The sequence below is a fragment of the Vidua chalybeata genome, chromosome 20 (assembly GCF_026979565.1).
Source record: "Vidua chalybeata isolate OUT-0048 chromosome 20, bVidCha1 merged haplotype, whole genome shotgun sequence".
Taxonomy (NCBI): Eukaryota; Metazoa; Chordata; class Aves; order Passeriformes; family Viduidae; genus Vidua; species Vidua chalybeata.
In genome coordinates, this window is record NC_071549.1 from 8,798,091 (window position 1) to 8,825,974 (window position 27,884).

General features: G+C 42.4%; 1 protein-coding gene and 1 long non-coding RNA gene across 4 annotated transcripts in view; one reads left to right on the forward strand and one right to left on the reverse strand.

The window, feature by feature from the left end:
• VMP1 (vacuole membrane protein 1) overlaps window positions 1-27,884 on the forward strand; it is a 60,126-nt gene that overhangs the window by 29,083 nt on the left and 3,159 nt on the right. For all 3 annotated transcript variants that reach the window (XM_053960925.1, XM_053960926.1, XM_053960927.1), the window contains 3 exons: window positions 13,451-13,531; window positions 16,365-16,481; window positions 18,716-18,777. In XM_053960925.1, coding sequence (XP_053816900.1) covers window positions 13,451-13,531; window positions 16,365-16,481; window positions 18,716-18,777 — 260 coding nt within the window. The remainder of the gene's footprint in view (window positions 1-13,450; window positions 13,532-16,364; window positions 16,482-18,715; window positions 18,778-27,884) is intronic.
• Window positions 18,496-27,859, reverse strand: LOC128797952 (uncharacterized). The gene is made up of 4 exons (XR_008434294.1): window positions 26,772-27,859; window positions 25,140-25,239; window positions 23,471-23,548; window positions 18,496-19,049 (listed from the first exon to the last, which is right to left on the reverse strand). It is a non-coding gene; the product is annotated as an uncharacterized LOC128797952 (long non-coding RNA).

A 27,884-nucleotide genomic window follows, 5' to 3' on the forward strand; every position in this document is an offset into this window, starting at 1 on the left:
TAAAGGTAGGGAGACACTGGGCTGGGAAAACAGGGGTAGAGGTGCTGCTGCTCCATAATCCTGGTTGTTCTGGCTGCATTTAAAGCCTCCCTGGGCCAGAGATGATTTTCAGCCTCAGTTCATCCCTTTCAGATGACATTTGCCTGCCTTCCCACTGGCACCCTCAGGGACCAGTGTGTGACCCATTCACCAGCCTGAGGAAACATTTTTCCTGATGTGGAAATGCAGCAAAACTGCTCCAAGTCCCTTTTTGTTGCTCTTGTCATTTATTTTCTCCAGGGCTTGACTAGTGCACAGTGTGCAATTGATGCTGCACATCAGTCAGGTACTGCTGTGGATAATTTTTCCTTCAGGTCAGGAGTTTGCATCCTGGTCACGAGTTCCTGATAGTGTTTTAGGCAAAATTAAACATTTTTTCCTCATGCTGCTTGCCACCAAATTTTTCCCTCTGTATTTTTCCTTCTTATCCTGTTTTGTCTGCCACTAAGTTGAAATGGGTCATGAGACTGCTGTTAAAAACCAGCAGATGCTATTTACCATGAACTGATGTCTTTAAACTCCTCTGCCAGGATATTTTCTGGAGATAAATATACACTTTTCTTTTCCCTCCTTCAAAAAAATGGATGAAGCTTTTCCATGAAAGTGGTTTGTCTGGAAATACTGAGTGCAATCTAGTAATTCTAACAGTAAACCCTGTGTTTTCCAAAAGCCTCCCCCTACTAGAAGGTTCTAAAGGGTTTTTCTGCTATTATAAATAGTAAAGTCTTCTATTTTTTTAAAGATGCAGCAGGGGGGAAAAAGAATCTGCTTTGTTCTTTACTCTCCCATCAATCTTTGCTTTGCAAAGTAATCCCTTAACTGTACAAAAATCAAGTTGTGGTAAAAAAAAAAAAACCAACGAAACCAGTTCAATACATGACTTCAGTATCTGTGTTTACTGAAACTCTCCCAGCAAATTATATGTGTGTACAGTTGTGGGAGCAGCCAGAGCTGGTTTCCAGAACACAGAATGAGATTCTTGGGAAGAAAATTTTTGCTAGAGAGCATTTTGTCAGGCCAGGCCAAACTATAGCTGTATTGACTGCCTGGAGTAAACAAATGGCCTTGTGGAATTAATGAAGGAAAATGATGCTGTTATTTACCAGTACTTTTGATTTTATTTTCTTGGCAATTGAGTTTGGATTGAAGCGTGTTGCTTTGTGGATGGATGGCCAGGAAAAAAAAAAATCCTTCAAACTCCACTTGTGGTTTGGTTTTTATAAACTCTTTTAACATGAGGCTTTGACAATCCGATTAAATTGTATTGTGCCCATAAAACTGACAGTTCAGTTTTTTCCATTTGCTAATGTGACTTCCTTTTTGCTTTTGGCTTCAATCATGTTTTCTCTGGATGTCTGTGGGAGACAGGCCTGCCTTTCCTATGACCTCTCTAAATCCCAATCTCCAGCATAGCTTATCACTCTTTGCCCTGTAATTTGTATTCATGAGCAGTGGTGATGTCTATTTTTAAATTGCTCATTAACAATTGTTATTACCTCCATCAGCTTTCTCCCACTCTGCCTGAGTTTGAAGCCTCACACGGGGGCTGTGACAAATGTCCTGTGCCTTGGGGATGCTGCAAATGCTTGATGTCAAGTGACAGGAGCATTTTTTCAGTATAAAGGTCTCCTTGCATCCAGCTCTTTTGGAAGGTTTGGGGATGGGTGTTGGATTTTGAAGAATAGCTGGGCTGCTCTTTGCCTACAAGGCAGAGCCAGCTGCTTTGACGTTTTTGCTCCGTGTGAGTTGTTCAGAGAGCTCACTGCTGCTGTTTCTCAAAAACAATGGTAATTTGGAGAAACAGATGAGCATCTTCTCTGGCGAGAATAGATCATGGCTACAGCATCCAGCCTGAAGGATCTGGGAGGGGGAATATGCTCCTGGCTGGGCCACAAAAAAACCAGCCAAAAACGGGACCTAAGAGGATTAAACAGCGTAAAGGTTTAGTGCTCCATTCAGAGTTACACAGAGTAAAATGCCATTTACTTTAAAGAGTCTGTTGATGGATTTTCTGTCCTGAGTGTCAGATCTGAGTGACCTGTCTCCTTGTGCTGGCTTTTGAGAGAGCTCATTAACCTGCAGCCCATGTGTCTGTCCTGTACTTTCCATTAGCACACTTGAGAAAAAGCCCCTTATTTTAAAGGAACACTCACTTCTGCTTCCTCGGTGTCCCTTTGTGTGCTCACCAGTGAGTCCCAGTTCCGTGCAGGGAGTGTCACAGCTGCCTCGTGGCCGTGCCCTGCAGAAGGGGGTGGCTTTCCTTTGTCCCCAGAGCTGCCACAAGGCAGAGCCCAGCACGCCCCAGCCCGAGCAGCTCGCTGGGATTTGTTCATACATAAGGCAGCGTTTAAAACCCACCAGCTTTTCCAACAGCATCTCAGCTGCTGCTGACTCCCTCCCAGTCGGATTGCAGAGTGAAGGAGGGTTTTATCAGAGCTCCCTTTTAGCCACAGGGAGTTTCTCCAGTGCAGCCCTTCAGAGCAGCCTGGGTCAGGGGAAGCGAGTGCACTGCTCAGGGCTGGGGCAGCACTTTGGTAATGACACAGTCACAGACACTCGGTGTGCAGTTTTGTGTCCCCACACACATCAGCAGGGACTCTCTTTTGCCAGTTTTATAGCTGCTGGCTGGTAATTTTTCTCGGTTCTCTATCGTGCTGAAACGCTTCAAGCTGAGGAGTGAAAAAGCAGCTTTTGGTGCCAGCTTCCCTCAGGGTACTCGGTGACAGTGCGTGGGCCTTGCTGTATCCCGGTGCTCCTTGCTAGGAGGGGAAAGTACTGATATCTTTGCATATCTAATCCTTAATTGCCGTGAGTGTTTGGCTTCATTAAGTGGCATTTCTTTAAGAACTAATGATTTACACATCGGGGGTTTGCTTCTGTGCAGCGTCGCCCGCAGCCAAAATTTCCATGTAAAAATATTTTCTAGTTGCCTATGTTACTATCAGCCACCGCTGTTTGTTTACTCTCCAAGCTGTGTCCTGCCTCGGGAAGAATACAGGCTTGGAGAAGGGTTAAATCCATAGAAATGCCGAGGTGCAGCAGGACTGGTTTGGAAATGACTGAGTGCCATCTGCACACTGGCTGTCAGTTGTTGCTGGGACCTGTTTTTGCCTCCACTGAACCTTTACTGGTTGTGGTTTGTCTGGCCATCACATGACTTCTCTGAAAATTCCCCCTCCCCTCCATTTCCAGTAAACTGTTTGAACAGGAGTGACTCAGACTGAAACCAGCTTCCCTGTAACCACAGGGCTTGTTAAAGAATTTGTCAACGTGGACTCGAGAGGGTTCGTATTAAACTGAGCTGCAACCGCCTGCCTTGGCTTGGGGCAGGAGCTCCAGCGAGCCCCTTCCTGCTCCCCGAGGGCTGCAAGGGGTTAAAGCCACGCTCCTCTGACGGTGACAGGCACACGCATCCTTCCAGCTTTTCTCAAAACCCTGCCTTGCTTTTCCACATCTTCACGTGGGGCTGCTCAGTGCTGGAGCGGAGCGAAGTCCGTGCCACACCCGGGAGAAGCCAGCGCTGTGTTCTGACACGACACTGACTTCACTCCCGGGGAATGATTAGGCACGACTAATGAGTGAAATCTCACTTAATTAGCAGCGTTTTAGATGGCTAAATTCAAAACGGATCTCTCCCGTGATTAAATTAACAGCTCCTATCTGATAAGTTCCTGCTTGAAAAGGCTGCTGGTTTGTTTAATCAACAGCGTTTAAGGGTACTTGGTACAAGAAAAAAGAAGTTAAAGCAGACCACAAGCAGGTTTTTATAAAGCATTTATCATAAAAATGGAAGTGGAAGGGTCATGTACAATAATTGGGAAACCTTGACTTCTTTTTTATTCCTTTTTTTTTTCCTTTTGCTTTCCCATAAATCACTTGTGGAAACAGAACATCAAATTCCACTCATCCTTTCTCTTGCTCAGTCTTCCATTTCCTCATCGGCTTCCTGTCTTTATTAATTGCTATTTATTAACTGCAGAAGGAGGTTGGTGCTGTGGGTGGTCACCAGGAGGCTGCTCCTCACACCCTGCATTCCTCAAGTTTGATGCCAGTATCTGTTAATAGCTCTAGGGGACGTTTCTTCCCTCTTTTATGGTGGCCTGTAATTAAAGAGAAATTCAGAACTGATCAAACCTTGAAGCTGCACTTCAGAAACTCCCCACAAGTGCTGGGGAGTGAGGTGGCAAAGTGACAGTGTGTTTTCACAGACAATACAACAAGCAGTGGGTACACTGAGTAACAGCTCAGTTTTGAGCTGTTCTGCAAAATTGCCTAGTTTAAAATAAGTTCTGGAATGAGTCAATGGCAGCTTTAAATAATGGAACTTGAGCACTTCCTGAGAAAAGAGATAGCAAAGAGTTAAAAGAGGCAGAGGGAAGACAATGAGAGCTGTGAGTAAGGAATGTGTAAAGCACCTCCTGGTTGGATTTCTTTGGGCACTGGCTGGAGAACGTGCCCACATTGTTCTATTCATTTGCACACCTGCTCACAGATAAGGAAAAAACAGCACAGGGCATTGCACTGATTACTAATGGTGACTGGAGATGACTTTTTGAGTTCTATTTTGAAGGGCTCGTTGTGTCTGTTCCCTAAAAAATGATTGTAATGTTCAGTGTGGAAGTACGTAAATCAGAAATCACCCAGGCAGTGAGGAAACCTGGGTTACTTTGCAACATTTTCACTCAGTATTAGGTCAGGAGGATTTTCTCAGTAATAAATTTCTCACTTTACTACAGAAATTAGAAATAATGTCACCAAGAGTGCTGGAAATGCTGGCAGCTGCATTTGCACAGGAGTTGTGGAAAAGCAGGTGGTTGAATTCTGTCACTAGATTTTCATGCCATGTTCCATGTGTGTTGGGAATGCTCAACACAGGTTTCTAAGGGGAAAATTTGTCCCTAAATACTTGTTATTTCACTCCTCAGTATTCTGAGAAAGACCAATAAATGATCAAAAGCTGGGTCAGAAAAACTGCTTTAAATATTTTTGTAAGGACAACTTTCCAATAACTGATAGAAATTCATTCTAGTATCATAATCAAGAAAATGACTGCTTTATTTCCCCCCTGTTCCAGACACTGTTTAAATATCTGTGTTGTACAAGAGTCTGGTATGCAGACCACTTCTCTGAGCTGTCTGGGAACCTCTGTCCCTTCCAGGGAGAACAGGGGAGAGGTTGCACATCTGGGCTGAGAGGGAAGGCTTGTGTGTGCTAAAGGCTTTGTCAGCTGTGTCAGAAGTTCCTCACTTCCATTCTATTTTAATCCTTAACTTATGTCTGAGTCCTGTGTGGAGAAACAGTATTTTTTTCAGTGCTGATGGCTTCGAGTTCTCAGGTTTATCAGAAATTGAAAATGTCCATTTTCGTGACTGGTTATCAAAAATTCCTTCCTTGCAATGTCTGGATCTTAAACCACCTCAAAATAGGGCTTGATTCTTTAGAATGGATTTTTTAAAATAAACAGTATTCTGGAATTGGCAGAGCTGTGGCCACAATAACTGATTGCAGTGATAGCTTTGAGATAAACGAGCAGCTGCAGTGGGGTTTTTGGGAGTGCTGGGATGTTCCTTTACTCCACTCATCTCCTGCCTGTGGCTGTAGTATCTTGTCATGGGATCACAGAAAAATTCACCTCCAGAGGGACCTGAGGCAGTTTCTAGTCCAACCTTTTTTTTTTTTTTTTCCTTTCTTTTTCTAGTCCAGCTCAGGTTCCTCAGGGCATTGTCTGGGCTGGTCCTGGAGCCCTGCAGGGCTGGAGGCTGCACAAGCTCCCTGGGAAATCTCCTCCAGTGCTGCTGACATTGCCACTGACAGCTCCCATCCCTGAAAATGGACTGCAGGATCTGCTCTGCCAGGTCTCCTGCCAGATGTCAATAGAAAGTGGTTGTTCAGCAAGGAAAGAAATCAGTTTATTTCGTGTTTCTGTGCAGGGCTGGAAAGCTGCAGAGTGTCAAAGTGGACACGTTGCTGCTCTGAGGAGCAGAGGTGGCAGGGGATGTGGTTAAAGGGGCTACAGCTCTGCAGGACAGATCTGATAAGGCTGAAAGGACATGCTCCTTCCTCTTCCTTTAGGCTGTTTCCTTTAATTGTGTCTCATTCTTTACGAAATTTCTTTATTCTTACAGCCTGTGAAGCAAAAGGACTTTTTATGTAGAAGTCTGAGAGTTTCAGTTCTAGCTGTGAAAAAAGCTGGCTTTAAATTTGAGTTATAGAGCTCACTGAGCCCTATAATCTGTGTTCCTTCTGGTATTTCCCATCTGAACCTGAGTGTGGATTGTAACAGGCTGAAATCTTGAAATGAAAGCTGCTGAGATGGAGTTTGTTGTAAAAAGCCATTTTTGCTGGTTCTTCCCTTGAGAAGGGGGAGGGGAAAAGGAGGGAAATAAAAAGTTCCTACCATGATCCAGATGATTAATGAAATGAAGAAAATACCTGGAAGCTCCTGGTGGAACTAATGGACTGATCCAGAGCTGGTTGACTTCATTCCTGCTCCTGTTAATGGGGAGATCTTATTTACCATAAAATGGACCCATCATTGGGAAGTTTCACCCTTTTACTCCAGGACAGGCTAAAATTAAATAACCAGGAAAGCCAAGCCTGCTGTTGGAATGGACACTTCACTCTGTTGTCTCTGCTCCCACAGGGCTTGCAAAAAATTCAGCTCCTCACTCAACTCTGTGACTTCTTTTGTCTGTCTTTTCTAACATCTAACAGCACTTTTAAAATCTGAGTAGAGGACAATGGATTTAATTGTATTTTCTATAGAAAAAGGTAAGGTTTTCTGTCCCAAGAACTAATTGTAGTTACTCATGTCTGAGTTTACAAAGTCCCAAAGATGAGCATCCTCCTGATTATCTCTGGATTGCAGCATCACCCCTTAACCTTAACATGCAGCCAGCCTCAAGAATTTGAAGACAGATGTGGAAATAACTATCAATGACCTCACAATCTGTGATCCATTCTCATCCTCAGAAGAGTCCACCTGTAGGTAGAATTTCTTGTTGACTTGGGATTAGTCTGTAATATCTACTGTATGTTCATCCTTGCCTACAGATATTCTGAATATTGAACTCTTACCAGTTTCAAGCCCTCAGATCTCCAGCACAGTCTGTTTAATGAGGTTTTGTGGGTGCTGCTCTCTTCTTTCCACAGTTCTTTGGAGAAGCCAAGGCTGTTTTATTGCTGCTTGGTTGCCTTCATCTTGTACTTTTTAAAACTGTTTTCATGTTCAACATCTATGTCCTTTTCTCTTGCAACTTTTCCATGATTACTCAACTCCTTTTCCAGAATTTACTGTCTCAGAAAACCCAGACTTCTCATGAAGTGAAACTTACTTAGAATGTGGAATATCTGCCCTGTGCCTGTTGTGTGTAAATCTCTTTCTTTCATCAGACTTAGTGCTTGCTTAGTTTGCCACCATCCCATCACTGCTTTCAGTAATCCTTGAAAGCTTTTTCCACCTTCCTCTTTTGGGAGTCTGATTTCCCAGACAGGACCTTTCTCTCCCACATTTTTGGGTGATAAGGAAGTTTAAACCATACCCCTCACACCCCCTGCTCTCCAGGCATCAAATTAAAATTTCCCCTTTTAGTTTACCCCTTTGCTTTTAACTGGAAGTATTTTGGAGAAAGCTGGAGCAAAGATCCATGAGCTGCTATCACAATACTCCTGTTTGTAATTTACTCATACTTTTGATATTTTGGGGGGGTTGAGCAGTGGTTTTGGCCAGTGAGTGCTGAACATTTGCAGGGATGTGTTGTGACCTCCCAGCCTTGGGTACCTCTCTGACTCCTTTGCAGCTGCTCCCCTGCAGTCAGTGCTTTATTCCAAGGAGTTAATAATTCCTCCCAGTCTGAAATCCTGGAATCCATCGCCTGACCACAAATGGTCATTCTCCCATAAGTTGTGTTTGATTCCATTGTGTTGTAACAGAAAGCCAGAAGAAACAGAATACTGTGCAGCTCATTTTTAACATAACTGGGATTTTTACATAAAGAGGGGCACTGTCTTTGTAGGCAGCTCTTTAAATGTTAAGGGCTCTATAATTTTGGTGATCTAAGTGGTAGCTTCATACCCAGTCTTCAATCTTTGGGGGGGAAAAAAATGTTCTCCACTTCAGATGATTATCTGGATAATTAAACTTTTTTATTATAGCAGTAATAGAAATAATACTCAAATCTTGAGGGACTGTCCACACAAAAGAGACACATTTGGCCTGGGGAATCTGCAGGAGGATGAATTTCCCTCTCTCCAGCTGCTCCAGAGTTCTGGAGAACCACTGAGGTGTAACCCATTCAGATCTCTCTCTATGCCCTTTCATTTTTTTTTTCCACTCATGCTCCTGTTTTCCTGTCACAAATCCTGACCCTTCCAGACATTCTAGAAAATTTTTGAACTTCTCCAGGCCAACCTTGGAAAAAAGGCCAGGTGAGGAATATCCATGGCATGAATGCATCCCTGACTTGCCCTGCTCCCAGCCCTGTGTGACCTCAGGAGCAGGGGATGTGCACCATGAGCTTGGGATGGAATTGTGTGACATTCACAGAGACTCAGCTTGCTCAGGATTTCTCCTGTGAGAGAAGCACAGAAAAGACAATCAAAACAATTCTCATCTCATTCACTACTCCTGTGTTTGTGCCCATGTAGAATGTGTTCTAAAAATTGTTTACCCAAAGTAATTACTTAATTAAATTCTAATAATAATGATTTAAAGTCATTTACCAATCAAATCCATGTGTATATCAGGGCTCTCAAGAGAGAGTCACGAGTTTTCTAGTTAAATAGTTAATAATAGTTCTTATTAATATAATATAGTATAATGAAATTCTATAATAATTATATTAATATAATAAAATTATAATATAGTATAATAAAATAATCAAGTAACCTTCTAAAATCATTAAAATCCTACACATCATTCTTCCCAAATCAAAAATCCCAACACCAATAGAATTGACTCCATCTTTGTGTTAAATGTGCCAGTTTTACCAATGTATTTGTCAAGTGCTTGAGGTATTTCCAGCAGAAAAGAAAAGGGAGAGAAGTTTTCCCAGGCCTCAAATCCCTGGGTTCTGGATGTTTTTTTTTCAGAGATTGAGCTGGGATGTGATGGGAGCCACTGGTTTCTCAGTGCTGCTAAAATGTGAGTGCAAGTGTTTGAAAATGAACTGTCACATTGCACAACCTGTGCAGGCTTCAGAGAGCAGAGCTGGGGAGGTGTTACAGGTTTTTTTCTGTGGGATTCAGTCCCACTCTGATTATTCAGAGCTCCTTGGATACCTCCAACTACTCCTGTGGATCAATCAACTCTGCAATTACAGACTAAGGAAAAAGAGTCTCCACAATTTCAGTGGGAACAATTAATTGTGATTGTTTTGTTACAGAGGGGAAAAAAAAATTATTAAAATTATTTTTTCCTTGAGCTTGTTAGTTAAATCTGGTGAGGTGCTTGTTCTTCCCTCACACTGAGGAGCCCACCAACTTCACAGTGGGAGGAGAGAGAAGAAAGAGATTAAATTGTAAATGGAAAGCAAATAAAACAGAGGGATGGGGCAAAACTTTGTAACATAGACAAGGTTGTCCATTCTCTCTTTCAGGAAGGATTTTCCAGGGTCCATATTTACACAGGGAGGAACACCGAGGCAGAACATCTAAATTCTCCTTACCATCCCTTTAGGTTTGGAAATCTGGGAGTGGTTTTTGTCCCATGGAGCCAGTGGGGTCAATGAAATGATGAAAAATTCCCTTTTGCTGAGGCTGAGCAGACCCAGGACAATTCCCCCACCCCGAGCTGCCAGCTGGGCCTGGGGAATCATCCCTGACCTTTCCATGCTCTGTTCCAGCCCAGATCTTGGGATGTGATGATTAACCCAATGAGGTCATGTTTAATCATTTCACCTTCCTCTGCCTGCACTGTGGCACTCACAGGAAATCTATTCCCAAACCCCAAAAAATAAATCATCTTTGAAAGGGACACAGTGAGCTAAAGCATCCTGAAATGTTATAAAGAATGATTCACAATTAGCCGAGAGGCCAGTCCCGTCTAGAAACTTTAATTTGGGGGGAAAATGGTTTGCCTGTAAGTAGCTGAACTTTTATCTCTTTTCATATAATTCACATATATATTTATATTTACCTATATAAAATAATATTCTTTTTTAAAGCAGTAATTTATGAAAGTTCTTTTATTTCAAATGCTTAAAAAAAAAACAGAGGAAAGATTGTTCCCCGTGCAGGCTTTAGAAAAGAAAAAAAACAATGTTCTGTTGTGAAATTGTAAAACTGGGGATTGTATTGTCAGAGAAATGAAACTTTTAAGGCTTTTTTATTGTTGCAGATGTCGCAAAGGTTTGTCAAACAAAATTTAAGGAAGGAACCAAAGAGAAATAGTTCTGAACATGTTTTCACAGACTTAATGTTGAGGCTGGAATTCATAGTTTTGTTGCAACCCTGGTAGGTTTATCACCCTGCAAATTATTCATAGCTTTGATTCCATTAGATCATAGAAAATAGGTACCCAAAAAATCTTTAATTTGTCTTTTGGCTTATTTAGAAAATTTGGAAAAAAAGAAAGACCAATGACAAGTTCTTGAGTGAAATTTTTGGAATGTAAAATTTTGCTTTCCATGAAGCACTTTGTGATAGACAATGTAAAACCAGAACTTAACAAAGAAACAAGCTGAGTAATAACTTAAAAAAATAAAGTTATGAATTAACAAGGTGAGAAAATTTGCTCCAACATTGGTTTTGGTTTTTTTTTTTTTTTTTTTTGAGACAAACTTGTTAAACTTTTTTTAAAGACCTTCATTATTAGCTTTTTAATGTTTTATATGTTTTTAGCTGGAGAGGAAATATTAGTTAATATAGTCAATTTATATCTAATTATAATAATATATTTTATTAAAGCAGCTGTGCTGCAAGTATTAGTTTATAGGTCATTTGCTGGAGAGTTTATTTCCAGTTCCAGCTTGTGAAAATGAATACAACAGTGCATTAGCAACACAGTAAAAGATAATGGGGGAATAAATTAAAATCAGAATAGAAACAACTTCCATGCATATAAATCATGGAGCCACTTGAATAATTGTCTTGGAGTGTTTTATTTTCAAGATACTTTGCCATCAGATTTATGGAACTGCGAGGAAAAAATATTTATTGGCTTATAAAAGTGAAAATATTGCTCCAACCTTGTCAGCTTTGGGAAATGGGGGAGAAAATGGGAGCTGAAAATGGCCACAGTGAGCTCTGCTCCAGAAATCCCTGAGGAAGGAACGATTTCAGGACACCTTTCCCAAGGACAAAGTCTGCTTTAGCACTTTTTGGTGTTTAAATTAATTTGTAAAGAATCCTAAAGATTGCTTTGCCACTCCCGTGTTTGCCTGGGGAATTGGAGAGGTGTTGTTGTCCTTGGGGAAAATCCTAGAAATAAATAAAATAAAAGGGTGTTGTTATAAAATAGAAATAAAAGGGTGTTTTATTGCCTGCATCCCAAATGCTGAGGGTCCCACTGGAGCTGGGATCCCCTTTTTGGGTTCTGTTTCCTTGGAAATAACCACGAGGGAATTTGGGGTTGCAGCAGGAACTGCCCTGGATGTCGCAAGATTTTTGGGCTTGGTCGTCAGGAAATTGTTGTGTTTTGTTGTTTAGAACAATTTGTGTCAAATTTTTCTCTTTTAATGAAAAAAAAAAAAATTAAAAAATTAGTTTTACTTTCCAGATTGTTTCCTATCAGAACAAGCTCAAGGGTTTGGTGTCAGCCTCACTGGGAGCAGGTTTAATCCCTCGTGTTCTGTGGGGATCCTAGGAGTTCAGTGGGAAAATATCAGGGAAAATTTTCATTAAAAGAGTGAATTTTAATCTCTTCCGTTTTGTAATCATGAGCCCAAGGTGTAACTCCTGGTCAAAGTGTGGAAATTCACCTTTATAGGATATTCTAGAGGATTTTTATATTCCCCTGTGGTTAAAAATGTCCCACTGAAAGATTTAGGAAATCTCATTTCTTTGGCATTTTTCTTACAGTTTTAATTTGAGTTGTTTTTCCAGGCATTAAATACAATAAATAGAATTATTCTGACTTGAGTAATAATTGTTTTTTTGTTTGTGTTTTTTTTTTTTTTTTTAAATTTTCAAATAGGGAATTTAACTGTTTGAAAGGACAGTCATGGAGAAAAGTTACTACTTGAAAAAGGGGTGTAAAAAGAAGCAAATGGTCTCATCACAGATCTAGTATTTTTTTAAATCTGCCACAGAATATTTTGTCAATTCTACAGCTCAAATTTTAAATAATATTCAAGAACATTGTAAAATAATTGTAGTTTTCCTTCTTTGGTGTGTAGAATTTAAGGTTTCAATGGAACTGTAACAAAATTAAAATTGCATAAATGTAATTTTTCTGGATTACCCTGCAGTTGCCTTAATCAATAATTAATGATATTCTAAATTCTACAATTCAGTAGTAAAGGCTGGAATTTAGAATATCATTAATTATTGATTAAAGTCATTTCCTTGGGTAATTTATTGCATTGCTCCTGGAAAATCAGAATTTTATTGCTTATTTGTAGGTTTTTAAAAAGGAATGGGTAATTATTTTTTAATGTTTGCTATTCCCAAGGATTCCCAGCTTTCAGGAGCTGTTGTGGCCAAGCCTGAGCAGGGAGCACTGACCTTGCTTTTATTTTTCTGGACAGTTTAGCTTCAAAAGAATTTTATCTCCTGTAAATTCCCTTCTCACATGCAAAGAAACTGCTTGTGAGGATCTTTATTTTTGTTTTTTTAAGGGGTTTCCTGGTTATTTGGCAAATTTTGAGCCTCAGGAGTAAGGAGTGATCACAAAATAAAAGGAGGCAGCTTTGTACAGAACAGCTCCAGTCACAGGGGCTGCACCTTCCCTGCTTTTAAAGCAATTTAGGCTCAGCTTTCAGGATTTTAATGAATTTTACAAGTCTGTTGTAGGCAGTGCCTGGAATTGGCTATTTTGATTGAGATCCTGGATTTGGGAGAACAGATCTGAGGATGTAATGGGATTATTGTGCTCTTTCTGTTCTCAGGAAGTTCCTTTTTGCCACTGGAAATGGCATTGGAGGAAATCATTCCCTCTGCTTGTTTAAGGAATAAGATATAAGCAGCACTGGCATTCCAAAGATATGGGGAGATAAATAGTGGAAAACCTGTTTCCATAGCAGTGGGAGCTTAGTGCCACTCACAGGGTTTGGAAAAAACAAAAAAAAAACCCCAAAACTCAGTGCATGTGGTGCTTGGATTTCCACCACGATTGTCTCTCTAAACTCAGGCTTTTTTTTAAACCTTCCTGGTTTAAAATTTCTCCCAGTTCGGAAATCCTGGAAATCACACACCTCCTGAGCTCTGTTCGGGTGGGTTTTCCTCATCAATAATTTTGTTTTCCTCTTTGCAGGACTTTGCTTCCCGGGCTAAACTGGCTGTGCAGAACCTGGTGCAGAAGGTTGGCTTCTTTGGGATCCTGGCCTGTGCCTCGGTGAGTTTTCCCCAGGAACTGGGGGATTTATGGGCACAAACTGCAGCTTGGATGTTTTGCCATGGAATTCATTTTTGTTTGCACTTTCTGTGATCTCTGTGGTGCTCAAGGAAACAAAATCTGCTGGAATTGTGTTAGGATTTCTTTAGGTGTTTGATGGATTGTATTTGACATTCTTGACATCCTCAAATCCAGAGGTGTGCATGGATAGGAGAGTGGAAAAGTCCCTGCAGAAATCCTGATTAGGGTGTCCATCCACTCATTCCAGTCCTCCCAAATCTGCTCTTTGGGTCATTAGGAACCATGGAGGGCAGAAAAAGGAAGCAAATTTCAGTTGTGGCTGTGGAGCTACAAACTGCTCATGGCTTTTTTAATCAAGAGGTGAAAGGAGCATCTCCTTTTTTAGTAGGATAATGCTCTTCTTTCAGAATAAAACAATAATATTGGAGGTTTAAAGCTCTCTCTGGAGCTGCTAAGAATGGTGTGCTTGTCCTTCATCCCACACACAAACTGTGGGACATGATTGCAGTGAAGGGGAAAAGTGTGGGACCCCCCCCCCCAGTCCCATTTTTCTGGAATAACCAGAACATTACCCAGCTCTGAGGCTGTCACTCCACACGTGTCCAGCATCTCCTGGTTTCCTAAACTGTAAAGATGACACAGCCAACTGCTTGCTCACATGTGGGTAACCTGTGTGAGGATTAATCTGATTAGAGTTGCTGCCATAAAGCTCCTGCTCACTAATCCTGTGAAATGTCTTCATGTTTAGAGTGGAGTTCAGCCTTGAAGCTGCTCCTTAAATCCTCCCAGGCAGGAGCTCTCAGGAGCTGCTCCCTGCTCTGACACCTCCCCTGTCCTTGTCACCAGCACAGCTTGGAGCTGGCAGGGCTGAGGGACTGGGCAAGGTGGAGGAAAGGAGAGCAGGAGGAAGGGGTTTGTAAACACCAGAGGTGGCTGTAAACGCCCCAGAGTTCCTGCTCAGTCCTATTTAAACATTTGTTTAACTTCTTCCCCACCTTGCTGCCCAGGCCCTGAGCTGCAGCTGGGCTGGGGGAGGGATGAGGATGCACCAGGGCACACCTGGGGTTTGTCAGTGTGCTCACACAACAACTGCAGGAGAAAGGGAGAGGTTGGAGAAGGTTCCAGAGGCCTTGGAAAAGCAGGAATGCAGAGCTGTCCCTTTGTGGGCACCTCTGGGTGAGCAAGGGGAAGGAAAGCATCTCCCCACATGTGCTCTTTGCATTTGGCTGTGCCCCCAGCAGCCCAGGGGCTTCTCTGTGCTCTACCAGGTGTCTCCTCTGCTTGCCTGCCTTGTAATTGTGATCTTCCTTCTGGATTTTAGGCAGCGTTTTATTTCATGTGTATTTTATGAGTGGAGAATTTGCTGGTGAAGTGGTAATGACTGTCCCAGCTGTGGGTCCTTGTCTCTCAAGTGGTGGCTTCTAAATGCTGCATAAAAACACCAAAGCAAGCAAATGGAAATTAAAATTCTGCAAGCTTATCCAGTGAAGTCAACTGACTGTCATGTTGTTTAGTGGCAATAAGGAAGTCAGGATTGTCTGGAGTTTATTTCTATATAAAGGCAGCTCTGGGGAAGGAACAAAGCAAGAATCAGCCCTGAAGTTCCTCGCTGTGACTTATGAGAATTTGCCCTCTTGTCTTCGTGGGCTTTTTGGTTTTTTTGCAACTTTCAGTAACAAGCACAGAGCAAACCTTGCTGGCTGCTCAGACACCCTCCTGGGATGTGCTGAGTAACTTCTACCCATGGTGTGCTGTACCCACAGCACCCCTGCCCCAAAACTGGCTGCAGGGATTAAAACTGTTTTGGTTCTGTGAACCAACAAAAATCCCCCAGAGCAACCAGCCAGGAAGAGCCTGGAGCAGCCTTGGCTCAAGGAGCAGAAGGCTCTGGGCTCAATCATTGACCAGCTCCCGTGGCCAGAGCAGCTGGCCCAGGTGGGGAGGGAGGTGGAGTCTGCTCAGGGACCCGTGATGAGAGCCCAGCTCAGATTTCTTCCTCTGCAGGTGCTGCTGTAGCCGCTCATAAATCTGAATTGCTGCTCTCCAGCAGCCCAGTCCAACCCTTTCTCACAGGTTGCAGGCTTGGTGGCAGAGTGTCCTTTATTCCTTCCCTACCTGCACTCTTTATTTCTTGATTTAAGTCACAAAACACCAGCAGTACCACACTGCTCCTGGGAGTGACCCTGCTCAGGCACTGCCCTGTGCTCCAGGCTGAGAGGGAAAGGTTGGAATTCAGATACTTTCTTGATTTCATTTCAAAAATATTTTACAGATAGTATCACAATACCAAAAGTCAGGCCAGCAGTTTAATAATAATAAAAAATTCTTTTAATTTTAAATGAAATGCATATGCTTAATAAAATCTAATCAGTGTTTTTAAACTGGATACATATGACTATAAATGCCAGTTTTTAATGTAGTTTCTCAGCTGGAAATCACTGGGGATCAGTTGAAACTCTGGCTTCCAAGAGTGATGTGCTTGTCAGAGAGAAAATTTGATAAATCACTCAAAATGGCTTTGCTGTGGTTTCTGTACACTTCACATGGAAAACTTTTCATTAGCTTTTTTCAGGATCCAGGGGTAAGGAGGGACCATGAGAATGGAACTGTCTGGGACATTGTCTAGCTGAATCCCAGAGACTGAAGTTATGTGGTGCGACATCAACATTTTTGTAATTATTAAGACACGAGAGTTTTGGATCGAGTTGGAAAAGGGGAAACTGTTCATTTTTCAAAATTTCAGACTCTGTCGTGTTCCTGTCCATCCAAAGTGTGCTGCAACTCATGAACCTCTTTCCCTTGCACTCCACAGATCCCAAACCCCCTGTTTGACCTGGCTGGGATAACTTGTGGCCACTTTCTGGTTCCCTTCTGGACCTTCTTCGGTGCAACCTTGATTGGAAAAGCTGTGATTAAAATGCACATCCAGGCAAGTGCTGCCCCTGCCTCGGGGCTGGAGGGGGTGAAACCTTTGATTCCTTCCCTGCCTGTTCCACTGTGCTACTTGGGAATGAATCCTGCAGTCTCCTTGCCCGACTTGAAGTAATGGAAATTAATTTGGTGCAAGGGATTTACAATAAAGGAGCTGCTGGGCTGCTCCAAACTGAGGCAAGTGAGTAATTTATAGCTGCTGACCCGCTCAGGAAATTGGTGGTTAGCCAAAGTATTTACCTACAGCCCTTACCAGACTGCCAGGGCTCCAGCAGTGAACTCCTTTTTGGTAACAAACGCTCATTTGCACTTTGAAATGCCCTTTTTAGCTCGCTGAGAAAACCCCACTGAGCCCTGCCGGGCTGGGCCAGCCCAGTTTGGGTGGATTTGCTGCAGTTTTGGGGCTGGTTTTGGTGTCCCAGGTCGCTTGGGAAGGGGCTGCCCTCGGTGGGCCCTGTTTGTCCTGCTCGCTCAGGGCCGTGCCAGATGTGCTGGGTTTGACAATCCAAATCCAGCTGTTTGCACAAAGTGTGGAGTTCTGCTTGGAAATGCGTCACCCTGGTCCAAGGAGAGATGAAGTTTTGATTCCCTGCAGGATTTGCTGGTGTGGTCAGGGCTGTAGCATGAGCTGTGTTTGGGATGTTTTCAGCTGAGTTTGGGTTTTTGCAGCGCCTGTGCCTCTGTTGTTTGGAAATCTCTGCTGTGACTCCCATCAAAATAGCAGAAGCTTTTAGTAGAAAATATTTCGTGTTACAGCCTCATCAAGCTGCTTTAAAATCTTTATTTTGCCCTAAACACAAGCTCTTTTCTTCCCATCATTTTTTAAATGGTTATTTTAATTTGCCCAGTGCTGAAACAGAAAACAATAAATAGATTTGGAAATTCTTCCATTTCTCGGGATAAAACAGCTTTTTCTCCGCACTTATTTTTGTATTATCTGAATTTTCTTCTGCTTTTAAATCCGTGTGTTGCTAAAACGTGTCCTGGCAGCACAGAAAAGTGAAATAATATTAGATCAATATTCCTTTTATTATTTTAATTGCCTTGTTCAGCTACCACAGTGTTTGCTGTGTAATTTATAGTGCTCTACACTCAGATCCCATGTAAGTGAAAAAACATTTCCCAGTGCCTTGTACAGTTGATAAATCATTTGATTTTGTAATAGGCTCAGCTTTTAGAATTCTCTTTTTCAAGCACACCCTTGTGCAATAGCCTTGATTTTTTGGAGTGATCTGGCTGGACTTGGAATTTAGGAAATGTGAGAGTCATGGAAAAGGCTTTTAATGCAATGTTCAGACAGGAAGTGAGTGACTGGTGCAGTGGCCATCCCAGGACTCCTTTTATATTACCTTACTAAAATGATGTCAATTCCATTTCATTTTTTCATTCTGATTTGCAGAAGTGTTAATGATTTTGTGGTTAGTAGGAAACCAAGAGTTATTCTGTTTTGTAAAATTATATTAGATAAATGGTGGACTTTTTTCTTGTAAGGTTGAAATTGTATTTGAAGTTTGTCCTTTAATATGTTTAATAGTTTTTAATATGATTAAATATTATATTTGGAATTACAGCCTCATGGGTACAGGTTTGATTTTTATTTAGGGGTAAAACTTGCTAGATTTTCATATTTAATATTGCTCTGCTAAGTTGTTTTTATGAAGAGTTTTAGGATACATTTTGGATTGGGGTTAGGACTGTGATTATTAGGGACTGATTATTCTGTTTTATCACAGTCTCACAGGTGCCCAAAGGCTCTTTCTTTGTTCTTCACTGAGGATTTTTTTGCTGTTTCTGTCTGAATCAGGGGCCTAAACCACATTATTTTCCCCTCTGTGATCCTGTTTGTGTGAGGGGCTGTGAATTTCCCTGGCTGTTTTTCCATTCTAACATTGTTGACAGAGTAAAGTGACCTTGAGCTTCTGGGAATGGGAGTTTGGGGAGGATGAGAATGGGCAGCAAAAAGCACTGCAAGAAATGCAAACTGTGAGCAAACAGGGGCAGAAAGTGAACAGTTGTTTTTTTTTTTTTCCCTCTCCTGCCTCTTTTCTGAGGAGAAAGTTGAAAAATAAAGAGGAGAGGAGAGAAAGGTGGGCAGGAGCTGCTGGGGAAGGAGCACAAAGTGCTCCAGGCTTTGAAAAATAAAGAGGAGAGGAGGGAAAGCTGGGCAGGAGCTGCTGGGGAAGGAGCACAAAGTGCTCCAGGCTTTGTGTGACTGCTCTTGTCCCTCCACAGAAACTCTTCGTTATCATCACCTTCAGCAAACACATCGTGGAGCAGATGGTGGCCCTCATCGGGTGAGTAATTCCCAGCTCAGTAATTAATACCTGCACCCATCAAGTGGAAAAATACAGCAGGAGGCAGCTCAGCTGTGCTTTCTTCCAGGCTTTGCCCCACGCAGGGTTTAGGTCTCACTTGCAGCTCCTTCCCCCAGTCCTTGGAGGATTTTGCTGGTCCTGAGGCTCAGGGTTGTGGCATCACCCCAAATCAAGGTTCAGCTCCTCCACTCCCAGATCCCTGCATTTATGGGATGTTTGCCCTGGATTTTCTGCAGTGGTGTAGTGGGATCCTATGGTAAAAAATGAGGACATTTATAGAAAATTATAGAAAAAAAAAATCATAGAATTCTGTGGTTTCATATTAAAAACCTGAGATTTTATGCAGTATTCCAGGTTGACAAGAAACATCTTCCTTAACTGGAAGTACCTTATACATTTACAACATCATAAAATACCAGAATGAGAAATTTGGTGTGTGGAGCTTGATGCCCATTCTGTTAAATTTGGTATAAATTGAGTGTCCTGATTTTGAGAAGGTTTGGTTTGGGTTTTTTTTTTTTTTTTTTAACTAAAGTGAATCCAGCGTAATATAAACCCATAAAATAAATTCTGAGGTGTTCCTGCTTTTCAAAGGTTTCATCTCTGGGGTAAATGGATATTTTGCTGCCCAAAGTTTAATAATTATTTTTACATAAAAAACCACACTCCTCAAGAGAAGTTTCAGGGGAGGAATGTCTGGAAATAATTCCTTTTAAAACAAAACTCCAAAGAAAAGGAGTGTCAAAAGAACCTTGCAGGGCATTTCACTGATGAAACAAATCCTGGCTTCATTATTCCTGATCTTCTGCTCGAGCATCTGCTCTGTACCAAAACTCAAAATTAATTTGTTGCTGTGAACATTATTTTAAAAAAGGGAGGGAGAGAGAGAAATGTGGTTTCTTTTAAGCATCCTGAGTTTTTCTCAGCATCAATCACTGCAGACAGTTTGATCTGCCCCTAGCTCAGGTACATTTCCAAGGATTTACTCTCCTGTGGATGCTTTGAGCCAAACCCAGTAGATTTTTCCTACTTCATCTGTCTTGGAGATAATTTTGCATTGAATTACTTCGAGTGCATTCACAGGAGCTCTGCTGGATTCGGGTTTTATTGGAGGGTTGATGTCAGAGTTAAAAAATGTTCCTGGGAGACAGTGAGATTTTGGAATGTCCTGGTACCCTTGACTTTTCTCAAGCTGTCTCCAGCATTACCTCATCAATTTCTGTTAGAGGGGAGCCTCAAACATGTTAAACAATACCTTGCTCTAAAAGCCCTATTATTGAATTAAAACAGAGCTCTGTTTAATGGTCAGTAACTTCATTTTAATCAAATTCTATCCACCACAATGACTTTTAGACTTTCTTTGTCAGGGCTGTTGCTCTTAAACAATAGGAAATATCTGAGCACAATACCTGAAAATAATGAACATACTGATATCCAGGATAAATGGAACCTAGACAGATGATTAAGTTGTGAGATAAAGTCTGAGAATATCTAATTTTATAAGCCAGGGAGAATTTCTTGACAATTTTGTAATTTTTAGTCAAAAAGCAAAACTGATTCATGTGCAGACTTGTTCTTTATTGTCACTGGGTGCTGCTAGGTCCCTCACTGAGCCTGCCATAACCAGGCATTTAATATCATTTAATTTAATTTTACAGTTTTGTCTAGGTCTCCATTACAAACAAATCATAGAATACTTTTTCTATTCATTAAATCAAAAATGAAATGGAAAAGAAAACATGGCAGGAAATTAAGAAGCTGTTGACAGAAAATTTTAAAATTTTTGTAGAAGTTTTTGGGAACAAACCTTGTTGGGAATGAGGGAGGTAAGTGGGTTTGAGAAGTGGGGCTGGTGTGAGGTGGAAATCCAAGGTGAGGAGGATTTCCAGAGGTGCTGGAACTCACTGGGGCTGGGAATTCCCAGCAGCTCCTGCTCTGAGCTGGTTTTTTGGTGCCTCAGAGCTGGGAGAGGATCCTGCCCTCCCCAGCTGTGGGACCTCCCTGGGCTGTGATGAGGGAAGATGCTCTGGAGTTGTTCTGTGCTCTGTCTCTTCAGCAAGAGTTTATTGCTGATTTTATTCAACTATTTTATTTCCTTGTGTGTCCTGGGGTTTTTTGGCTCCTCCATCTTTCCATTGCTGTTTCCTACCTCCAGCTGCAGGGCTGTTTGTGAAGTCACACCGTGCAAAGTGCTCCAGAGCAGGGTGATGTTTGTTTTAAATGTGGATTAAAAATGCCCAGAAAACTACTGAAGAAGTAGTTCTCAAAGCACACAGCATCCACTAAACTGTGGCCATCCATTCTGGTGGGAAATGGTCAGAAAGAAAAAAGAAAAATCTACTTTTTTTTTTAGGGAGAAATCCCACCCTGCCCACACAGATTCCCTCTGGCTGTGGTTAATGATGAACTCCTGGGCTGGAGTGTCTGGGGCTGTTCCTGCAAGAGGTGCTCAGGTTCAGGGCTGGATCCTACAGCAAAAGCAGTGAATTCCTAGCTGTAAATCAGAATCCCAGAATGGTTTGGGTTGGGAGGGATCCTAAAGCTCATCCAGTCCCATCCCTCACCTTCTGCTGTCCCAGGCTGCTCCGAGCCCCATCCAGCCTGGGACACTTCAGGGATGGGGCAGCCACAGCCTCTCTGATGCCTTGTTAGTTCTCAAAGACTCTAAAGGGATTTGGAGTTAAAACAGAGCCCAGTGAGGTTTTGCCTCTTTGATTTTTAAGTCCCTTCTTGTGGGTGTTACCTCTGAGAATCCAACAAACTCTGTGAAATCCACCCAAAAATATCAGTGCTCCTGAAGTGTCCTTAACCCAGTGGCTTTGTGGAACAGCTTTCCACCCTTCCCAGCTCTGCAGGGCACTGTGAGTGATTGCTCAGAGAAAGAAAAGCAGTTTTTTGGTCACAGGTACTGGAAGCATTGCCTGGACAAACCAGTTTGCTGCTATTTCTTGTGCCATAATTCTTTGCTTACAACTTAATCTCAGTTGATGCTGGTAAAGGGAGCGTGGTGTTCCTTTCACCAAAAAAGCACAAATGAGATCATGGTGACTGAGGTAACTGGAAAGTTTGCTTAAAGATTGTTGGGGGTTTTTTAGTCAAAAATAATTTACAATACAGGTTGAGGTTATTTCTTTAGAACACAAGGAAAAAAGGGATAAAGGGACAACCAGAAATCTTGTCAAGGGGTGGGAAGAACTGGGCAGTGGCTGCATAACCTCCTGGGAGGAATTTTGGAAGGTTAAACCAATACCTTTGACATTGTTGGTTCAAAACTCAACAACCTCCCTGCCACAGGTACATCAGAAACCTGGGGGATGTGTCCTGAGCACAGCAGAGCAGCTCCACACAAAAATGGCTTTAGTGTCCTGAAAGGGACACAGATGTGGCTGAAATTTGAGGAGCTTTGGTGTTGAAAGCCTGCCAGTGGATCACAACAGAATTAAAAGAGTTTATTTGCAAAAGGCTTGAAGGATTTAACTGAATAAGCAAGGTTTTTTTCCCCTAAATTGAGTTTAAAAAAAAGAATCTTTAAAAAGCAAGCAGAAGTTTCGTTCCAAAGAGCAGCAGTGAGCAGAGCTGAGGACGGGCAGGTCAGAGATGTTGCAATTCCTAATTTTGAAAGCACTGATGGAACATAACAGAATGTCCCAAGGAAGAAAGCCCTGGAGCCTCCTGGGCTGCCCTGGCCACTGGGGCATGGCTCAGGTGAACCACGTCAAACCTGGGCCCCTTTCAGCTTTGGAACCTCCACCAGGATCTTTCCTTCCCTCATCTCATAAAGCAAATGAAGCTGCCAAGGAGCCTTTTAACCCCAAAACCTTCCTGTTAAACCTGACCATAAACCAGATTTATTTTCTGCAACTTCAGAGCTCTGGGCACAAGGAACAGCTCAGCCCCAGAGCTGAGCTGAGGCCAGGGGTGGAGCTGGGGGCTCTGCTTGCTCCTCAGGTTTGGCTGGAAAGGGAGCTGGGTCCAGCTTTGGGGAGCCCCAGACCCCAGGAGTCAGGTTTTGGGCAGCCCCAGGTTTCCCTAAGCCTAATCCAGGTTTTGGGAATCCTCAAACCCCAGGTTTCCCTAAACCTAACCCAGATTTTGGGCAGCCTCAAGTCCCAGGATTCAGGTTTTGGTCAGCCCCAGGTTTCCCTAAACCTAATCCAGGTTTTGGGCAGCCCCAGGTCCCAGGATTCAGGTTTTGGTCAGCCCCAGGTTTCCCTAAGCCTGACCCAGATTTTGGGCAGCCCCAGGTTTCCCTAAACCTAACCCAGATTTTGGGCAGCCTCAAGTCCCAGGATTCAGGTTTTGGTCAGCCCCAGGTTTCCCTAAACCTAATCCAGGTTTTGGGCAGCCCCAGGTCCCAGGATTCAGGTTTTGGTCAGCCCCAGGTTTCCCTAAGCCTGACCCAGATTTTGGGCAGCCCCAGGTTTCCCTAAACCTAACCCAGATTTTGGGCAGCCCCAGGTCCCAGGATTCAGGTTTTGGTCAGCCCCAGGTTTCCCTGAGCCTGACCCAGGTTTTAGGCAGCCCCAGCTGCCAGGGCTGAGTCAGGCTCAGGCTGAGCCCCTGTGAGTCACTGCAGGGTCCTGCTGGTGGTGGAGCCTCGGGGAAGTGGATGGTTTAAATACTGTGAGAATCTTTATCAGCACAGGAAATGACAGCTCATTAAAATACTAACCGTTGAGCCAGTTTAGATCACTGTCTGGAAAAAAATTAACCATTGAAGGCTCAGAGGGCTCCCACGAAGAAAGGTGCCCTGTTGAGACAAGGGACACGTTATGCAAATGAATCAGCTTTGCTAATTGGCCAGTGGCATTAAAATATTTCCACTGGAATCTGTTTTTCAGTGGTTTTAAAATATCTGACTTGCAAAGACCAGCGTGCTGGAGTGAAATTTTGGAGGGAGGGGTGGCTAAAATACCCTAAATATTAAAATCCCCAAATTTGGTGCCTGTTCCTAAATGTTTTATTGCTTTGGAGCTGCAGGATGGATTTTTCTTGTGTTCCCACAGGGGAATGGAGAAATGGGAATCTCATACAATTGGTGGGATTGTTCAATGATGTTGTCCATAAATGTTGGGAAGGTGAAAGCCTTTGCCTTCCCCCTCTGGCCTGGCTGTCAATAATCCAGTTGAAATAAATTATTTGAAAAAGAGCTGAAGGTCTGGGCAGGGAGGAGCCCATCCCAGCACGTTCCCTTTCTTTGTGGGATCCTTCAGTGCCTCTTCCCTCCCTTTTCTGCAGCAGGAGATAATCCCTGGCCTTGGGCACTGCCAACCCTCAGGGATTTGCTGCTCCTGTGTCAAAGCCCTTCCCTGTGTTCTTCACTTGGAATTGTGCTGCCATTTCCCAAAGGATGTTTTTCTCTGGCTGTTTCAGCCCAAAAAGCTGAATCTGGGCAAAACCTGCTGGTGGTTTGCCCCAGTGTGTGGAGTCAGAGGGATTTTCCAAGCTGAGGGCTGTGAATATTGGAGGGATTATCCATAAAGTGGAGCCTGACTCAATATTGCATCACCTGCCCCAGGTGTGTCCAGCCTTGTCTGCACCTTCTGCTCCCCCACAGGGCTCTGGTTTCCCTTCAGGTTAGAATTTCTGTCATTAAATTAAATTAAATTAAACTAAATTAAATATTAACTCCCGTGTTTATGAGTCCCCCCCCCCCAGTGCTCCCAGTTTCCTGAGCATCCCACTGGGATGGATCCCAGTTGCTCACAGGGCTCAGACCCAGGGCTGCCTGCACTGAGGTTCTCATTTCCATTTTTAATTCCATCAGGATCACTTTGAGAACAGCTCAGGGTTATTGATCAGCTGCTTCAGCATCACTTGGTGTTCGAGGCCTCTAATAAATGGGAAACTTCCATAAACTTTCAAATTTTCATTCATGAAAAATCCCATGGTTTTGTTCCCAAAATTTGAGTCTACAGTGGCAGCTTCTTTTTTTTTTTTTGGTGGGGGGAAACACTTGGGAACTCTAACATTCCTCCCTGGAAAAGTGAACAAATATTCACATATTCTTTGATAAAATGGGAATTTTATATCCTAATTTATGGTGTGATAGATTATTTGTGAGATATTGGTGCAATAACACTGAGGGGCAGCATTTGATAGAGACCTGTACTTGAGGATTTAGCAGACTTGGAATTCATTCCCAGAGTTATTAATTCCCAACTTCTCAAGGCACAGGTTGAGAGATTTCAGGCACTCAAGAGTAACCCATGCTCCTAAAGACCTTGTAAGATGAAAATTGTGCCTTTCAGAAGTGCAAATACCATTTTAAAATAGTTTTAAATATGTATTTTTAATATTAGTGAAAATGCAGACTGGAATATAAAAAAAAAAATTCCTACTTTTTAAGCTGGCCCAGGGAAAATACAATTTTTTTCTCCTCTGGGGTCGGTGCTTCATCCTGGTGCCTTGCAGAAAAATCCTTCTGTAGTTCCAAAGGTTCTGTTAAAAAGATTTGAAGTTACCCAAAAATCATTTAATGACCAGTGAAAGGCATTTGAGGTACAACTGTTGACAGTTATTCTTGGAAAAGCAAATTAATTAAATTTAAACTCAGATTTGCTGTAACTGCACTGGAAGTTTTTAGAGTCAAAACTCCAAGAACTCTGCAGGTTCTTGGTGTAATTTTTAAAATAATCCTTGAGCAACTTTGCTGAATCTCTGTCGTGTGGTGCTTCAAACAGATGGAGAGTTTTGTTTTATTTATTGGAAAAAGAGCTTTAGAATTTGTCTTTTGGATAGAACTTGTAGCTCTGAGTGTTAAAAGTGCATCTGTTTAATTAGCAATACCAGGTAATTGTTCTGAAAACAGGCACCAAGAGTGTTTTTTCAGTGAATCCTCATTTTTTATGGGTGTTTTCTGTTGAAGTGTAAGAACAGAAATCACGGTTTTGACTGAAATTGTATGGTTTTAGTGAATTTAGGATTACCAAAGGCTACTGCAATTTTGGGGATTTTCAGTTTCAATTCCTTGTGAAACATTAAAATTTAGCAAAGAATCAGGATGAATCCAAACGAAAATTTAATATTTAACGTTAAGAGTTTCTAAAACAACTTCTGGATGAAAACAACTTCGGAATCAGAATTTCTCCTTCCATATTCCGGCTTTGAAACCAATGGGTTTGATTCCCGAAGGAGCACCAGGGAATTGGGTTTGGATTATTCCGGGGTTATCTTCCAGCATCTTCCTGCTGCAGTGCTGGGAAATTTGTGGGTTTTTTGGAGGTGCTGAGTGCAGGAATTGTGATGCAAATGTTGGGCCCTGCCTGGTCCCACCCGGATCCCACAAAATTCATCCCCAATTCCCCCCTCCCCTCCTGGATCAGCACCGAGGGATCTCTGGGTTGGATTTCTGGGGTTTGCAGGGACACAGAACTCACTTAAATTATTTTCAAGATTTTTAGATTTAAGATTATGCCTTTGGATATCAGGTGGCACGTAACTGGGTGATGAAATTATTTAATTTTTTTCTAAAAAAAACACCAGTAACCAATACTGTGCTGCCAAGATGGGATTTCAAGAATTTCATGTGATTTTCTAGGTTTTCCTCTGCTTATGTTTTACCCTTTATTTAAATCTGTGCACAGTTTTTTTCAGAATTAAAATCTTTACAAATGTACCAAAAATAGGAGCTGAGGTTCTTGCCTTTAGGATCTTGCAGTTCTTCAAAATTGCTTTGATAAAATGACTTTTGTGCACTTAACTAATAGTCGTGCCCAGAAAAGGAAAGAAAAAGTGAATTATTTAGTGAGAAATTCTTTGAAATATTGTTTTGAGGCACCAGGAGCTCCTCAAGGCTCTGCTCTTGGGTTTCATGGCTTTGTTCTGTGCTTAATTCGATTTGGGGACTGACGCAGTTCAGTTTTCGGTGAGGAACGGAGTCATTCGAACACCACCCTGTTAATCATTGATCCCTCACCATTTAAATATTCCTCATTTCATAATCATGCAGAAGTTCAAAAGTAAACCATTACCTTGCAGTCGCTCCTCAGGCCTCCCAAGAATTGGGTGAGAAGGAAAAGAAACCTCAAAATGTCGCCGATGTTCCGGGCGTGACTCGTCCCGCAGTCCCTGGGAGAGCTTTTCCCAGGAACGGGCAGTGCTGAGACACCTCTGGAGCATTGGAATCCTTTGGAACATGGACAATTCTTGTATAAAATGGATAAGGGACGTGCTTTGGGCACCACAGGGTTTTTTTTTTCCCCAGAATTTTTACCAGTCAGGGCACAGCATTTCCTCACCCGGTGGTGAATCACGAGGGAAACGACCTTTTGCTGGGAAATGGGTTCAAAAAACCTCCTTTGCCCCTGGCCATGAAGGAAATAAATAGATTTATAGGAGGAGAATGAGACACTTTGTTTCGTGCTTTTCATAAATCCCTAAAATTAGAAAGCTGTTCTTTTTTAATTGGGCTTCGGCCTGGAAAAGAGAATATGGTGTCAGATCAGGAGGCTGAGGGGAAGGGTTTGAGCCACAGGGAGGGAGAGAATTGTACAACTCCTTGGATGTACACCTGGTGTACCTTGGCTCTGAGGAGTTTTACTAAACCCTCCCTGGAGCAGCAGCAGCAGTAGTGGATATAACAAAACCAAATAATCAAAATTTAGGTGAGTTTTTTTTAATGTAGAAGACCACGTGTATGATAATGTATAATGTAGATTTCTTTAAAATTAAACAAAAATCAGATTTTCCCTTCTCTTTGCACTTGAGGTGGTCAGTAATGAGAACTGCCCCGTGCTGGGGTTAGGATGGGGTGGATGCAACTTCGGGAATGTTCTCCCCACACAGCTCAGGCCGTGTGGTTGCCGCTGATCATTTTGAATTTATATTTGAATTTGGGGGAGTTTAATAACGTAGAAGGACCTGCAGTGGAATGTTCTCCCCACACAGCTCAGGCCGTGTGGTTGCTGCTGATTTTGAATTGATATTCAAATATAAATATTGGATAATAAATATTATTGGGGAGTTTCATAACGTAGAAGGACCTGCAGTGGAATGTTCTCCCCACACAGCTTAGGCCGTGCGGTTGCTGCTGGCCATTTCAAATTTATGTTTGAATTTGGAGAGTTTAATAATGTAGAACAACA